Here is a 16,979-nt window from a genome sequence, read left to right on the forward strand (position 1 = left end):
GTAGCGGACTGAAAACTGACTAATTTTCATTCAAAATACAAGATTTGACCAAATCAAGCGGGTGCTAGGTGATTTTTTCTTTTTCTTTTTTTTTTTCTTTTTTTTTTTTTTTTTGAGAAATTCAAGTCTGAAAGCTTGTAAAGTATACTTCAACTTGACTGATTATAAAAGAAGTAAAATATGTGGAATAACATTTTTCTGTTTAAGTTCATTTCTTGCTTCATTCTCAAAAAGATAGAGTTTGAATAAATTTCCAAAATTATTTTTCTCGGAAACGAAGCCTCTTGAGAAAAAATGTTATTCTATATTTTCGACTTATTTTCACACGTAAAATCACCTTGCGTCGATTATTTAGCCCTATTAAGTCTGGAATTAGCCGTGTTCAAGAATACTTGACAAATTTTTAAACTTGATCTTTTGTCGAAAACTAAACCTCGGACGAAAAAATATTATTCTATATTTCTTTCTTATTTCTTCACAAGGAATCACCTCCCACCCGCTTGACAGCCTGTATCTCTTCGCAAGATTATCAGCAAGTGCCTGAAAAATAGTGATTGATCTTACTCTAATAGCGATGATTATCTTATTAGAGGATACTGCCTTACTTGGCCATCTTGTATGTGTGTATGTATGTATGCGTATTGTACATTGTACATTGTACATGCAATGTGTGCAACATCTATTTAACCGTTAACTGATAAGAAACTCGAGGGGATGGTAACTAGCACGACAAATTGCATGTGAAAAATGTATGATTGTGTTTATATAAAAATTTCAATAGGTACTTGTACTCTTATCTCATTACATTTGAAAGTCTCGATGCAATATGTATAATATCTAGTAATAAGTAAAGAATTTAAGTATGGATTTCTAAGAAACGAAACATCTGTTTGACTTTATAAAAGTTATTTTGATATTTTGACCGATAAATTTAAAAGAAAAAAAATTAAATTTTAGTCTGTGAAGATAATGATGTCAATTAGAAGTAATTTAGTAAACAATTAATAATATGAAATTCAATGTTATACGATATTTTATAATCATAGTACAATGGAAGAGATGGTAATTTTATATGGAAAACCTTTCGTATCTTCACTATATGAAAATATCTTTTCTTCATATCTATATCATGAATTGATTATCGTGACTTGATCGTATTTTCAGTATAGGTACACGTAACTATTGTAATTAGTTTTATTTGCATTATATAGATACTTTATACAAATATTGCACAGTATGTCATCTCTTGATATGATTTCTATTAGTTCACGGCAATATTTGATTTAGATATGTCACATATGTTTCATGTCTATAAATTATTGCAGCTTATCAATGCAACAGTTTTTAAGAAAAGTAACGAGTAATTATCAACGGTTAATTTGTATTTATTTTTTGCATATATATATATATATATACATATAATATGTGCGTCAAGCAAACACGTGTGTTATATATAAGTAAATTTGATTTTACAAAATTTGATAAAAATTGGATTTTTGCAAAAAGAATAGTTTACAAAAAACGAATGTAAAACATTGCTTAACGTGCCCTTCGAGATGCTAAAGCAATCACCTTGATTGATCAAGCTGTCCGGGGGAAACCGATGAACACAGCATGAAATTGGTGCAAAAATATTAATTAAAAAAAAAGTGATAGATTAAGATGATCAAATCGAAAAACATTATTTGACAGGGTCAGTCGGAGAACACGTCCTACAAGATGCAAAAAAAGATCATCCCGATTCGTTAAGCCGTTTCGAAGGAATCGGCGAATATGAAAAAGAAATTAATATACATACCAAACTGAGATACCTTTCTACTTTTCTGAAGTCGGTATAAAAATATATATCGATATATTAACAAAGTTTTTAGCATTAAAAATTTTTCTATTTTGTCGCATGTATTCATGTACCTATCTAATTTTTCCGATTTTGGTATATATTTAGTTTTCGGTATATTTAAATATTTCTGCAAATAAAACAGAATGCTGTTCCGAGTCTTCTTTAAGAAGCTCTTTTCTTAACATAACACACTCGAATAAATTTAAGTTTAGCTGCTCTATAAGATACGAATAATAGTTTTAAAACAGTTCATCAGAGTGACGAGCCGCAACTTTTCCCAAACAACTGAATGCATATCGTTTCACTTGAAAATATTTCCAATTATTGTCATTGTCGTTACTTGTTTTTAAGACAATATTTTTCAGAATCTCCGTAACAGTGTGGATAAGATCTCGAAAATTGATAACATTTTTGTTATACTGTAGTAAAAAATATAAGTTAGCAAATATATTTTTAATCGATGTACGATTACAATTATCTCAGGAGCATTTAATCGTTGTCATTAAATTGTTAAATATTTTAAAACGCATTGTAATATATGTATACATGTGCAGATACATATGTGCATATCGTTTCTGGTGTAACATGTAACCAGAGGGATATTTTTACTATAAATTTTTACTTTTTTTCAGTTTACCACACTCGCCTGTTACTTTACCAACTTTATTAGTTACATTGAATATAATTCCTACACTCGCTACTGTAAATCGCAGAGGGCGTAAGAAACACTCTGATTTTTTACACGATCGGTATTTTAGAATATGGGACACGATATTCCGTAAGACGCAAGGTCTATGCTGTATACTCGTCTGTGGTTTCAAGTGTTGTATGAAAAATAGTATTTAATTTGCACAATAAATCGAATCATTTTCAGTTTGTGTCACATTTTAATTAACTGTTTCAATCAGAAATTGTATTGTTAGGAAATACGATATTACAATCAAATACTCGTCGTATACTTGTGTGTGTGTGTGAACGTGTGTATATATGTGTGTATGTATGTATGTATATAAAATTTGTTTACATCGTTGTTATTCATAATCTTTATTATATGTAATTAATAATTGAATACCATTATAAAGTACAATATGGGATAAAGTACATGTAAACAATTCAAATATAATCATTTAACAATTTATTAATATTACATAATACTATTATTAAAGATAATAGAAATAATAAAAGGATTTATATTTACGTTTACATTTATGTCTACACATTTGCTTTAAATTAAAATTATATATGTATATTACATTTGATCAACCCAGTCTAGTCTTCTTGATATTGCGCTTCTATTTCTGCAATACGTTTCAACTGTCGTTTCTTATTACATTCCTCGATAAAATTCATTAAATCAGCATGTTCTTCTTTATTCATAGGCTCAAACTTTTTCTTCTCATTTTGTACCCATTCTTCAATACTTTCTGCTTGATTCAAATAATAATAAATTCCAATGGGAAATAATATGTACGACATCATTCTTCCAACCTCCATTTGCCAATTCCCCATTTCTTAAAATTCTAAAAAAATTAAGTTTAAGTGAAACACATTACATATAGTAATCACTTATAATAATCACGACTGTGTTTATAGCTTGCAATATTTCAAAGTACATACAGGTTCTTACTAAATAATGTAGAATGATTACTTTTGTCGCGAATAATAAGGAGTAATCCTGTTGAACTTTGAGAAACAATACATAATATCAGATAATATTAAACGTTGTACAATCCTGTATCATATACTGTATTACCAGAAAAGATGTTTTCGTATTTCCGTCTAAACAACTAACAATGTATAACAACATCTAGGACGTACTTACGAAATGCTTAAGTTTATAAAAAGTTCCTTCCACTTTCACTGATATGGAGGAAAATATAAATAGTTTCAATGGTGGTAACAATGCTTCGCGTAAAAGGTACTCCATTCAACATCCTTCAAGATTTGTATTATAATATTGTTTCAAAGTATCTGTACACTATACTGTGATATGTTTTGTTTGAACATTTCTGAAAATGATTATAACTTTTCAATGATAATTGCAGACTTCAAATGACGATAAGCATTATGGAAACATTATTACCTTCGGAAATAGCTAGATTAGTTTTTGGTAAGGGTAATATAGCATGTACTTATCTTACGCATCCTATTATGATAACCTATTATTTGGCGGGAATGTAGATAGTAATAAAACATAGAGATTCAGTGATATCATCTTTGACAACATGTTAGAATTTTATAATAATAATATTGCTTTACTTACATACACTAAAATATCGTAAGAAAAGTAACGAGTTTTACAACAAATGAATGAATCAATGTTGTACTAAATACACACAGATATTAAATATAATAAATATAACATTATTATAACAAGTGATATTTTATTTTTAAACATATACATATATATATGCATAAAGGATGTATAATTTACATAACATAGTATATATATTTTTCAAAAGTTTTATTGGATTTTCCTACGTATGATTTGTGAGAGTTTTTAAATAATCAATTTTAGGGTACCTTGAAAGTCAAAAATGTATGGAAGCTGCTAAAGTATTTTTAGAGACCTCTCCGCATTTACAAGAATGTCGTACTGTAATTTCAAATGGAAAACGATTCAGTGCTAAAGTTAATGGAATGACCTTACTAGATGTCATTGAAAAATTTTTTGCTATTAATGCAACTGGTAAGATTTCAATACAAACATAAAATTCGCGAACAAAAATATCGTTTGTTTTATTACACTAGCATTTATTTTATAGTTCATGAATACCTTAGCAATATAGCTAATCACGAGCAGTCGAAGCATTGTGAAGACTTATTCCAACAGTTGAAATTTCTTATTGAAGAATCTTCGGGACAAGATTTTAGTGCTAACAAAGTTAATGTTCTTTCACAGGTATATATAAATTATAAAAATTTATTAATTACGATTAAATGTTATGTTATTTGTATTTCTATAATACCATATTAATAATCGTAATGTGTTCTGCTACTTTTGTACCAGTTATTTATATATTTACAGACTAATTCTCAAATATGCGATGGTTCTCCCATAATATCTAGTAGTAGTACACGTAAAAGACGTTTTAGTAACAACGAACGCGAACGATGTAAACGTTCAAAAGTAACATTAGATGCATCGCAACAACCTGATTCGCCCTCTGCTCAATGTACATCAAAAGGTACAAGGTCAAGGACATACATACGATATTAGGAGACTCTCTAATAATTTTTTAACATTTTCTTGTTGCTACAGCACATAATTTCGATAATGTAGAAGCAACTCCATTGGAAAGTTTACCAGGTCATATGGATATATTAGAATTATCAAAATCTATCACTAATATCAAGGAGAAGAAATATAATAACTCTATACAACAACATGAAGGTTTGTTCAATTTGAAGATAACAATAATTAGGACAAAGATAATAGCAACAATAATACATTAAGTATAATAATTTTTCGACATATATGTATAATCATAATTAAATAGTAAGGGTAAAGGAATGTGGAAATTGTCATTTAAGTCTTAATGCTTGAATTAGGCGGCGATATAAACATTCAGAACATACAAGATATTGTCACAAGTAATGCATGTACAGAAAACGATATGAAAGATTTGCACATGCTTGATAAATGTACCGCGGCGACAAGTACGGAAGAATTATTGAGCTACTCGTGCGCAGAAGTTCAAACTGTCCCATATGATATATTGGAATCTGAATCAGAAAGTAATGATGAACCAATAGAAAATCTTAGTGTAAGTAATACTGATGATATATCTAATACTATTAACGATTTCTATAACAATAACTTCTCAATTGATTTTTAACTTTTTGTAATCTGTATTATAGTTATTAACGAAAGAGCTGTTAAACCGTATCGAGTTACAAGAGCGAATTGCTGAGAATATAAATAAAGCAATACTTCCGACGGATGTGTCATTGAAAGATGAAAATTTAAATGATCCTCTAAATGGTGAAGCAAATACCTCTATTATGGCAGAACTAAATAACACGATTAAATCAATAGTAGAAGCAACAGAGACTGATCCCGTGTTTGAAAAGTTTCTTGAAGAAATCATCGGGCCATACACAGAAACTGATGCAAGTCACGATGAAGATACCGAAGCTAAACAAAAAGCAAAGTTTCTTGATGGCTCACAAGATAAACAAAGTGAAGTGATTTTAAACAACAATAATCCATTAGAATCTATAATGTTAGATGTCAAATCGTCCACAGAATTAGATGGAACAATAAATGCAGATATTCCGTTAAAGCACAGACTTCGTAGTTCTTCTAGACAACAAAATATTCGTAATGAAGACGAACAACGTGACCAAGAGAAAGAATATAATATGTTGGATGATCAAAACGCCGCTGCAGTATTAAGTATAATAAACGCAAATATCGTTAATGACAAATCGGCAAACGATAAAAGAACGAAAGAAATTGTATGTACGTTAGACAATAATAGCGAAAAAGAATTACCAACATCTCAAATTCCTCTTGATAAAGATACAGAGCAAATTGGAAAATTAACAACTGATGCTACTCAAAAAGACGGTAGTAACGCTGTTACAACGATTCAAGGTAATGATATGGAGTCAAAGATTAAAAAATCGTCGGTAAAACGGTTACGACTTACGAAGCTTAAAGAACAGAAACCAAAAGGTAGCATAAACAATTATACATCTGAACAAAACGTAATAACAATGCCAACATTAGTAATATGTTCGAAAGAAAAAATAAATAATATATTATCGGCAAATTCTTACCCGCTGACTCGTCCAATAACATCTACTACAAATTCGAGGTTCATTCCTATTGTTCCTAAAGGACCGATAGGCAATAAAACGAATAAAGATTTCGTGGAAACATTATATTTAACAACCGTAAATGTCGCTCAAAAAGTAACGTCACCACTCTGTAGTACGCCAAACGATTTAAAAAACTTTATTTCTTGTGCAATAACAATGACAGATATAACAACTGCGACGACAATAACAACAACAACGGCGAAGACGACGGCGACGACAACGGCACCGACAATGATAACGACAACGACCACGACCACGAAAGTACACACATCTGAAAAAGAAGATAATAACAAAATAAACAATAATAAAGAGAAAAACAGAACCATACATAATATCAATAATTTTATTGGTAATTCAATTACAAATTCCACAGTGTCCAATACCGTCAAATCAGTTGCTGGAGAATCAATAACCCTGTATAGCAATGAAACTAGCACCAAAACATTACTAGATAGTTCAAGCATGCCTATGATAAATATAGAAGATAACATTAGCTTATCCACTTCTGGATTATCTCCATACATAAAATTCAATTGGAATAAGAGCAATCAAAACTTATCAGATATTGACTTGACATCTGTCATTCAGGATGCAAAAGTTGTTGCTCCGTTAAAAACGAACAATATCGTTAATGATCACCATCTTTCAGCTTCAAAAAATACCGATTGTGATATCATTAATAAACGTACTCCGAGGTCGTTGCTGAGGAGTAGATCGAAAAATTATAGATTAAGTTTATCAACACCAAGAAGAAGAAACAGTCATATAAGAGCTCTTGATTTTAACACGCCGATGAAGACAACTGTATCCGATAAAATGGTCGATGAAAACAAAGGGGTGCGTTTTTCTTCGGAGTCCGCAAAACTCGTTACATCTGTATGTAGAACTTCTCTTTACAAATCGCCACCGCTTTCTAATACTACCACATCTACTCATAAAACTAAGACTCCATTAAAATATTGCCAACTTCCGATAGCGACGAGAAGTCCAGTACCAAAGCTTATGGGCGAATGGGAGAAATATAACGGACTTGGGATAATTATAGGCGATGTCTCTCCATGTTCAAATATCAACGTCTCTTCGGAAAACAAACTTGTCAAGATCCAATCCAAGTCTCTGGAACTTACGAAAGGCACATGGGATGCAGATTTACGAAAAGCTCTACACATTGGTACAGACGAGGATCGCCAAGGAACGAAAATATCCACAAGTAACAAGAGAACGAATTGTACAGAGATTGCTAAATCCAATACTGTTCTCCCATCGACGAAGAAGGGCAAGCGCAATTTACGCACATCGAAAGGAAAAAAGAAAAATATTTTGCCAAAGGAAGATAAGATTGTGCAAGATGTAAAAAACGAATGTACCGTAGGAAAATGGAATATAATGGAATCATCGATCATAGAAAGCATAGATCGTAACGCATCCGAAGCGAAGGAAGATTTTTTAGACTCTGGGATTAACAGTACTCTGGAAGTAAATTTTTCTAATGTGAAACCAGCAGTAGATAAAAGTAATCTTGTTGTTGAACAGAAGAATGCTCAGCATCAATTATTAGCCAAGAGTAATCATTTACATGAAAATGCAACGATAACAACAACAGCCAATAACTTATCATTCGAAAGGAAAAATATGAAAAAGTATGCTCAATTGAAAACGGTGAAGACCAATTTAAATAAATACAATCGAATTGAGAAGAAATCATATTTAGAGAACGACATCATTTCCATAGACGCCACACAGCATTCAGAACTTACGACAGCTTCTGTCGATATTACACAGCAATTAGTACAAATACCTAATATGATCGATCAGGAAACACCGAAAAAATTTGAAAATCCTTCTAGTGTTCCACCAACACCAAGAGTGCTCAGTCCAAGCAGCAATATAACACCGTTTGTTAAATTTAGCGAAGATTCTAGTAAAATACGTTCTTTCATAAATACACCAGAATTTCCAAAAACGCCTTGCATTACATTGACTCCAAAAATCTCGGAAGAAATTACCATAGACAATATAAAAAAAGAAACATTTAATATTTGTTCTCCGTATTATAAACCAACTTCTGAGCAAAATCAGCGTGAAAAACAGACAAAACCGGGTAATAATATCGAAAAATCATCCATAGTACCATTACAATGTACAAACCAATCTATATCGAAAAACATTATCAATTCTACGAATACGTATCAAGCTTGTGTATCTACGAAATTAGAAATAACACAGTTCGAAGTAATCAAAGAGAATTTGCCGAAAGAAGAAGCAATAAAAGAACTTAAAATATCAGCTAATTCACGGGATTCCACTTACTATACGAAAACTGATTGTATCGAGAATGGTGTTGCTCAACATAACGCGAATAAAGATATGTATGAAAAAATTAATGTCGATAATGAAAAATATTTGCCGAATAGCGAAGAATCGTATGATAGCGACGCATCGATATCATCTTCCTCTTCATCCCGATCTTCGTCAACATCGTCGTCGTCTTCGTCGTCGTCGTCGTCGTCGTCGTCATCGTCGTCGTCGTCGTCGTCATCGTCATCATCGTCGTCTTCATCATCGTCATCGTCATCACCATCATCGTCGTCGCCACCATCAACTATTTTAACTAATTTAAAAACTTTTAATAAAAAAAACAAAAATATTACAAATCAAGTCTGTATCAATACAAACAACGATTCGACACACAAAATCAAAAATGTTATAGAAACAATAAACGAAGAAAGAACTGAATGTTCAACAATTTCAGAAAATAATACTCTAGGATTAAAAATTAAACCAACCAATGCAGAAGAGGCAATTATTACTTTAAGAAAATGTGAATCCTCACCGTCAAAGGTGTTTTCAATATTAAAGAATGAAGAGGATTGTAAAACTAATATGAAAGAAACACCTGCCAAAGATGAAACTTTGAATGAAGTAAATATTTCTGAGACTCCCAATAGTTCAAAGATTGGTATAGAGAATCTAACTAATCTATCTTCGAAAATTTCCGCATTAATAACTTCGGGAGATCGAAAGCTTTCAAAATCGAATCAACATTTAATTATGGAAAATTCTACAAATAAAAGATTTAAACAGAAGCCCAAAGTGATCAATATACAACATTTAAGATCGAATTCTTTGATTACTTTTAAACCAACTAAATCCATGAAACATCCTTCCATGGAAGAAAGGCAAAGATCTCTAACTATAGATAAAAAGTTAGTTGTCCAATTGGAGGCAAAAAGACAACGTATGATAGCAAAATTTCGTGAAACACCTAAAAATAATCTTACCCGAGATAAAAGCCAGCAAGGTCGAATCATTTTTAAGGGTAAGAATAATATTAGTTTAAAGAAACAAAACAATCAGTACAAATATAGTCAGAAGAGTGCGAATAAATTCTGTGAGATGAAAAGAAAGAAGAAAAGAAAAAAGTTGATGGAAGAATCAAATCATCCTAATAATAACCTAAATAATAAAAGTAATAATAATAGTGACAATAATTGTGATGACGCTGATGATAATAATATCAATAACTACAATGCTAGTAATGCTAGCATTAGTAGCAGCAATAATAAACATAATAATAATAATAGTAATAGTAATAATAATAACGATGACAAATGCACAAAGCATTTATCCATTGATGGTGCATCAGAAAGTAAACTATATAATTTGAAAGATTCAGAAGATAAAGATAATAATAAGCATGTACAAAATAATGATTTAGCACTCGAAAATGATACCAAAAAGATCATTGAAATAGCGGTTGATAACATTATGAATGACGTTGAAGTTAATGTATATCAACAAGCAAATGCGCTTAAAATGGAAAATCAAACTTATAAATCGAAAATTACAGAAAACAGAGGAATAGTAAAATTAGATGTGACAGGGAATCCAGAAATGCGAAACGAGATTGACACGAAAATTGAAAAAGGCGACAGTAATATCATTAATAAAGTTATTTTACGTGGGAATGAATGCAGTGGTACAAAAACCGATTGCAGTTATAATGGAGAAGATACATGTAAGTTAAGGGAATACCCGAATTATAATAGTGGTAAAACAACAAATACTTTATTAAAATCGAAAGTTGATCAAGTAAAACGAGATTTGTTTAGTGACGAGGAACAAGTATTTAGGAGGGAAGAGATATCAAATGCCATCGAATATTCGATTAATCAAAAAAATAATGTTTCTCCTATTGAAATACACGATACTGTTAGAAATACAACAACAGAAAATACCAACTCGGAAAATCCAAAGAGTTTATCACGGGTTCTTCAGTGCTTGCAGCTCGTTCCCACGTATAAGAACGAGTATGTGGTCGAATCTCAATGTATGAAATATAATCGTAAAATGGATCTTAATGTAACCATTCCTAACTCGGTAGAATATCATTTCATATATGACGATAATGCATCTTCCAAAAAAAGAAGGCGTAGGCATAGCAATCATGAATTAGAATTCCAAATTAATATTGTCTTGAACGATAAAAATTGCGATGAAACAATTAAAGTAATGACTGCCACTGACTATGAAGAGATATTTAATTTGTCGCCGAAGACTAGAAAAAGATTAGGAAGCAGGAAATCACCAATTAAGCATGAAAATAATTGTGAAACACTAAACAATTCGTTTATCGATACTTCAACCAAAAAAGGAATGCACGTAAAACCTTTAGCAACTTCGTCTCCTTTGGACGAATCATTTGCTTGCACAAAAAGTTGTGTGAAAAAAGTCGCTATTAAAACTGCTACTGTCATGAATGAAAGAAATAATAAGATACTGCACAATAGTAAAAAACGGTTGAACGTAAACGGAATTCGAGGAGTTAATAAAGGTAATTTTAGTTTAAGTAGCAGTATTTGTTTATCAATAGCATAGATCTAATAAATTACTAATTTCAGCCAACGCTGCTGCAAAGATTTCAAAAAGGAAGGTTTCAGATTTGAAAGAAAGCGAACAGGTTTGTGATCAATTTAAGCTTCTTTGTTCGTTCATAAAACTTCATAAAAAGTTTACCTGTTACTCTTTACCTCTTTCCCTTTTCTTTTTATTCGTAGACTGAGAAACAGCAATGCACAACAGATCCACAAACATTATTGAACAATTTAGATCTGGATAAGTTTTTAACTTCAGTCCATGGGCCAGCATGAACAATGATTAATGATTAAGTATTTTAACTTTTTAAAATTGTACAAAAACATAAAACATCATACATGTGTGTATATGGTTGGGTGTGCGAATGCGCGCGTGTGTGTGTGTATGTGTATGCTGTATAACATAAATATACGGTATATTTTTATTATTATTTAATTTCCCGAGAAACTATAGTAATATTATAGTTGTTGTATTGTATAAAAGTTAATCTTGTCAATAGAAGGTAAAAGTAGTGATAAGTTTTTAAATTGTTTTGACATATGCATAAGATGGAAAACATGTTTTATTGAAAATACATTTCATGGATGTAACGTAAACTGATACATGACTGTAACTAAAGATTATATATAAAATGTAGTGTAGTTTATCTATAAATAGTAATGGAGACATATATTAGATATTCAATAATCCCAAACCATTGAAATATTTACTAGATACAGAAGAAGATAAATATTCAGGATTTAGACTTTACTGCTTTGTCGACATCATCCACAACAGATAGTAACTTTTGCCATTGAGCTATGCTTAAGCAAATACCTACATACAGAATAAAATATTTTTCAATCATTGTTATTTACGACATATAAACGCATACAAAAAATGTATTAGTACCTTTCTTTCCAGGCTTTAAATTTGCTTCTTTATCGAAATACATTTCTCTGATGTCAACGTATAATTTTCCTTTAAAGTCTCTTATACTAATTTGACGATTGTTTCCCAAATCCCATACAGTATCTTCATCTTTATTAGATTCTCTCTCTGGCACCTTTTTCGATACCTTTCCTTTTTTGTCATCAATTTCTTTCTTTTGCCTCTTTGGTTTTATTTCCTTATATAATAAAGAACAAAAAGAAAAAATATATAATGTATGTATTCTGTATTTATATGTATTTTAAACTCAAAGGATTACTATATCAATCTTATTCGATATTATCTAACATATGCATGTTCATTATTTATATAATTTAATATAATATAATATTTAATATAAATATACTATAAGTTTGATAACAATACCTCATCACTACTGTCATTATCCGTGTATACAAACTCTTTTGACTTCGGCATTTTCTATAAACGTGTTTATCTAAAATAATTTTATATACATTACTTTCAATCGAATTTTAAACGATACTAATCAGTATTTGTACTTAAAAATAATCATTTTACGTTCAAAAGTGTAAGCTAATAGTCATTTCTAGAGACTTAACAGTTTTGTTTGTTATAACCTTTCACAAGTCAACGCATTTATTTACGTATATGCATCTTATTTATGTGAGTCAATGTACTTTGACTGGGACATTGTAAATAAATTTACCAGGAACATTATTCTATTAAACTTACCGAGAAAAAGTAAAATGAGGTATGGGTTATTTATTTTAATAATGATTCAAACAATCAGAAATGAACGTTACACGTTACACTTTATATGATTATGTGGCTTACACACACACATGCATCTCACGCGTGCTACATACATACATATGTATAATACTTCCGTGTAGCACATTGATTTCCGTTTTTCCCCGACTTTCAAATTTTGAATCGGTTGATATTAATACGTGTCTTGCTATATTTCTTATTTTTGCAATGAATTGCAATGTAAAAGAGAGTATTCTTAAATAGCTTTTGCAAAAAAGCTAAAAGTTGTGACAATTAAATACGCTAAACTTTTATATGTTTTATATCAATCAGAGAACATATTTATACAGATAATTTTGATATTTGACAAAAATATAACAAAATAATAAAACAGTTATTCTCCTTTCGACTTTAGTTTAGTATTATAATTGTTAATACACAAAATGTTCTCAATTTATGTTATTCAAGAGTAATTACATACATTACACATTAGTATTAGCGAGCAATAATGAATACAATAAACCCTTTGTTCTCGCATACGACCAACATTACGGAGACGAAATATACTTGATCGTTTCTTTCACGCTTGTTTTCACATGTCACTCGATACACTTACATCTCTATTATATTTATCATCAGACATTCTAACACAATACAGTTAAGATATCTTATTGATATATTAGTCGATCAAAAATAAGAAAAACATACATAATATCACACGTCAAGTAACAAGTAACTTGTAACTAAAATTTTATGCATTGAGTGAAAGTATAATACATCTTGTATGTACACAAATACGTGCAAATAACGAATTACATGTTATTAAGTTTCGCTTAGGATAAATTATTCGTTTCCATGTATTTTATTTTACAACATATTTACGATTGCTATTTTTGACATTATGTCGTTACCGCATCCTTTGCTTTAAAAATGCTTCTTCCTCGTTCACAGTAATAAATTTAATTCGATTAATTATTATTATTCACAATTCGTGACGTTTGCGTTAAAGGTCGTCGACTTTCTTCATCTGATCCATATATGACTTCTTCGTCGGAATCGTTGATCATAGAAAACGTGGGGTTGTCCTTAGTTATAGAAGAATCTAATGTCGATTGAATTAATAATACAATGATCAGAATGAGCAGAAGGAATATTTTATTCTTTTAAAGATACTCACGTTGACCATATACTTGTTGATACGCCGGTGCATATACATAAGCCATTGTATATAGATAAAAATTTAGAAGACCATATAAAGCCATAAATTGCGCGGATGAACGATAATAGGTGGTGAGACGAGAGGCAAAGCTGTCTTCAAAAATACCAGCTCCAAATTGTCGTGCTGTCACACAACCACAAACCAACGAAACCACAGCGGCAAGCAGTGTTAAAAAACGTAAACGAAGATCTGAGAAACAACATAGAAATGAAGAAAAAACGAAACAGAATAGAAGAAAAAGAAACAAAGGAGAACGATAATATATCATTTGAAATCATACCAAAATACGGCATGGATCTCAATTCGCTGTACGCTCTCAATATTAAAAGAAGAAGATATGCTATGTAAAATCCTCCTACTGTGAAGAAGAACACCTTGAAACCCTATAATCATATAGATCCTTAAGTATCAACTGAAAATGTTGCATGCCAAAGATTTAACTATCAATTATCTTAATAACTTACAAAATAATTTGATGTATCTAGAACATAATTATAAGTGGGATCTTCTAATTCTGTACAGCGCAACCATGTCGCTAAAATAAACGCGGAACACCATAGTAAACCCACTACCAAAACTTTTGGTAAATAAAATGTAATAAGACGCCTTTCGTTCTATCAAAATGTAAGATTCATAAGTACAAACAATACCATGATTTAAATTTTGCTAGGTCATATCAATTAAAGAAATGTCATACTTGTCTTAAACCATGGTAAACACATAACCAAAACATGAGGACTGCACAAAGGAACGTCGTCTGTAAAATTGCATCTATCATACCAGGTACCCAAGAGTTTACTAAAAACGTCATTGGAAATAATGGATCTATAAAGAAAGTGAAATAAATTAGTTTCTTGAAAATGTGTAAAAACACAAGTTACTTTTTAACATCTTACTATTATACAAAATTAACAAAGGAAGGAGTATAGAAATCCATTTCTGTTCTATTGACCAATCGTGTAATTGGTACTTTCGTAGAGAATGTCCAAACCAGCACTAAAAATTGATAACATTCATATATGGCATAATGTTTCCTTTCAAGTAATATACGAATATATATTACACAAAATTGTTCTTTACCATAACTCCAAATGCAATTAACAAGAAGATAAATCGAAACCAAATCTCGAACTCCGTAAACGCTGGATTGTAATTCTTGAACTATGAACAGGTAAGAACATCATCAAATGCGATTATTTCGATTCTGAAAAATCCTATAATACAGTCATTTTATTTCATATAGTGCTTACTGACGTAGAATGTGAGATCGCGTATGTTATAACGTTGGTGGAAGCTCTCGAGCCCATGAAAGTGAACAGTAATAATGTAATAACTGTAATCGAGAAATCCTAGATGAGCAACTACAAGTTCTTCGCACATTTGTCTTTCACATTTTAAGTGTCTGGTCCTAAAAAGAGAAGAGAAAACACACAATAGTAAATATTTAACATTGTATAATCTTGTCAAACAGTGAACTATGCTATACAGGTTCTAGACGTACCTATTATGGCCAGCTTCCGAGGACAAAACAGGTATGAGTTTATGATCAGTGGTGATACCATCTATGGAGATGCTTATCTGAAAACTTTTATCGTATCTTTCATCTGTAAAATTCAAAACATATAATCTCAACTTTATTATTTCTTAAAAATTGTTTCATTTTGTAGATATATTACCATCATTATTAGATGTTAATAACTTTGCGATGACCCATAGCTGTTGACTGTACGTAGATAATAGTGGAGTCTTCATCATAAAAGGACCAGTAGCAACTTCACTGCCATTTACATGAGCTCTTTGTTCGCTCGTGGAGGTGATAGGAGGGCCTATATTAATAACAAATCATCGTCATAAAAGGAGTAAAAATGACAAAAGAAAACATATTTTTATAAATTGTACCTTTTACTTCTTACTTACCTGCAAGTCCAATAAATACAGCCAATCCAAAACATGCAAAAAAAGCAGCAAATACCATAACAAATTCTCTCTTATGCATAGAATATAGTCGCATTTGAACTGATCTAGAAAATAAAACCATTATTAGTAAACAATATGTGCGTACATAATAATTGATAGAAACAGAGGCAAGTACCTTTCACATCGATCATGATGATAAGCAGGTGCAATGTATTTATTAAATTCACTAAAGAGATCACTGAACTGTGAAAGTACATTTCTAACTCGAAAATTCCATCCTGCAGAAGGGAGATGATACGAGTATCCTAAGCCAGGACCGTCCATTTCTATATTAAACCTATCATATTACGTATATTTTTAAAGACACATTGTCACCTTCCCTAATGATATTTATGCGATTATATATAGAAGGGCACAATGTAATACTCGTTGTAATGTAATGTAATTTCGCGTTGTTTAATGGTACTTTTAGAGAGGCGAATAAATAGATTTCCTTGGATCGATTCGATTATTCCAATCTTTACATCTTTTTTAATAAAACGGAGAAAACAATTTCGCATCTCATATGACATAGACACAGACACGAAAGCCACGTGTTCAACGAAGATGTTGAAAACATATACATATGTACAACATACTTGAACAATTTAATAAATTTAT

The 16,979-nt window shown here is 30.8% G+C and overlaps 3 protein-coding genes and 1 long non-coding RNA gene across 5 annotated transcripts; 2 read left to right on the forward strand and 2 right to left on the reverse strand.

Moving 5' to 3' along the window:
* Nucleotides 1–3,810: 3,810 nt before the first annotated feature.
* On the forward strand, nucleotides 3,811–12,208 carry LOC139989894 (uncharacterized). 2 transcript variants are annotated; one of them, XM_072008581.1, is made up of 9 exons: nucleotides 3,811–3,950; nucleotides 4,359–4,529; nucleotides 4,606–4,742; nucleotides 4,869–5,028; nucleotides 5,103–5,234; nucleotides 5,393–5,607; nucleotides 5,702–11,501; nucleotides 11,569–11,627; nucleotides 11,725–12,208. In XM_072008581.1, exons 1-9 carry the CDS (start codon nucleotides 3,893–3,895, stop codon nucleotides 11,815–11,817), a joined length of 6,825 nt encoding a protein of 2,274 aa, XP_071864682.1. In that variant the 5' UTR covers nucleotides 3,811–3,892; the 3' UTR covers nucleotides 11,818–12,208. The 2 variants fall into 2 exon arrangements, with proteins under 2 accessions (XP_071864682.1, XP_071864683.1); XM_072008582.1 differs by having other exon boundaries at nucleotides 4,869–5,016.
* Nucleotides 12,087–13,316, reverse strand: Ssb-c31a (single stranded-binding protein c31A). The gene is made up of 4 exons (XM_072008622.1): nucleotides 13,166–13,316; nucleotides 12,839–12,908; nucleotides 12,434–12,650; nucleotides 12,087–12,358 (listed from the first exon to the last, which is right to left on the reverse strand). The coding sequence occupies exons 2-4, from the start codon at nucleotides 12,887–12,889 to the stop codon at nucleotides 12,276–12,278; spliced, it is 351 nt and encodes a 116-aa protein (XP_071864723.1). The 5' UTR covers nucleotides 12,890–12,908; nucleotides 13,166–13,316; the 3' UTR covers nucleotides 12,087–12,275.
* Nucleotides 13,317–13,627: 311 nt separating this feature from the next.
* LOC139989903 (transmembrane protein 181) lies at nucleotides 13,628–16,643 on the reverse strand. The gene is made up of 12 exons (XM_072008598.1): nucleotides 16,495–16,643; nucleotides 16,320–16,423; nucleotides 16,079–16,228; nucleotides 15,904–16,006; nucleotides 15,657–15,810; nucleotides 15,483–15,563; nucleotides 15,299–15,398; nucleotides 15,100–15,227; nucleotides 14,867–15,016; nucleotides 14,683–14,785; nucleotides 14,361–14,591; nucleotides 13,628–14,285 (listed from the first exon to the last, which is right to left on the reverse strand). Exons 1-12 carry the CDS (start codon nucleotides 16,641–16,643, stop codon nucleotides 14,152–14,154), a joined length of 1,587 nt encoding a protein of 528 aa, XP_071864699.1. The 3' UTR covers nucleotides 13,628–14,151.
* Nucleotides 15,432–16,155, forward strand: LOC139989916 (uncharacterized). The gene is made up of 3 exons (XR_011800443.1): nucleotides 15,432–15,573; nucleotides 15,646–15,934; nucleotides 16,070–16,155. It is a non-coding gene; the product is annotated as an uncharacterized lncRNA (long non-coding RNA).
* Nucleotides 16,644–16,979: the final 336 nt, after the last annotated feature.

The sequence above is a fragment of the Bombus fervidus genome, chromosome 8, assembly GCF_041682495.2.
Source record: "Bombus fervidus isolate BK054 chromosome 8, iyBomFerv1, whole genome shotgun sequence".
Lineage (NCBI taxonomy): Eukaryota > Metazoa > Arthropoda > Insecta > Hymenoptera > Apidae > Bombus > Bombus fervidus.

Coding starts and splice junctions, on each gene's coding strand:
- LOC139989894 (XM_072008581.1), top strand. CDS start 3,893: ATGACGATAAGCATTATGGAAACATTATTACCTTCGGAAATAGCTAGA. Junction 5,029..5,102: donor TGCTCAATGTACATCAAAAG/GTACAAGGTCAA, acceptor TTGTTGCTACAG/CACATAATTTCGATAATGTA. Junction 11,502..11,568: donor AATTCGAGGAGTTAATAAAG/GTAATTTTAGTT, acceptor TACTAATTTCAG/CCAACGCTGCTGCAAAGATT.
- Ssb-c31a (XM_072008622.1), bottom strand. CDS start 12,889: ATGCCGAAGTCAAAAGAGTTTGTATACACGGATAATGACAGTAGTGAT. Junction 12,651..12,838: donor ATAATGACAGTAGTGATGAG/GTATTGTTATCA, acceptor TTATTATATAAG/GAAATAAAACCAAAGAGGCA. Junction 12,359..12,433: donor TTTAAAGCCTGGAAAGAAAG/GTACTAATACAT, acceptor TTCTGTATGTAG/GTATTTGCTTAAGCATAGCT.
- LOC139989903 (XM_072008598.1), bottom strand. CDS start 16,643: ATGGACGGTCCTGGCTTAGGATACTCGTATCATCTCCCTTCTGCAGGA. Junction 16,424..16,494: donor CATCATGATCGATGTGAAAG/GTACTTGCCTCT, acceptor TTTATTTTCTAG/ATCAGTTCAAATGCGACTAT. Junction 15,564..15,656: donor TACGCGATCTCACATTCTAC/GTCAGTAAGCAC, acceptor ACCTGTTCATAG/TTCAAGAATTACAATCCAGC.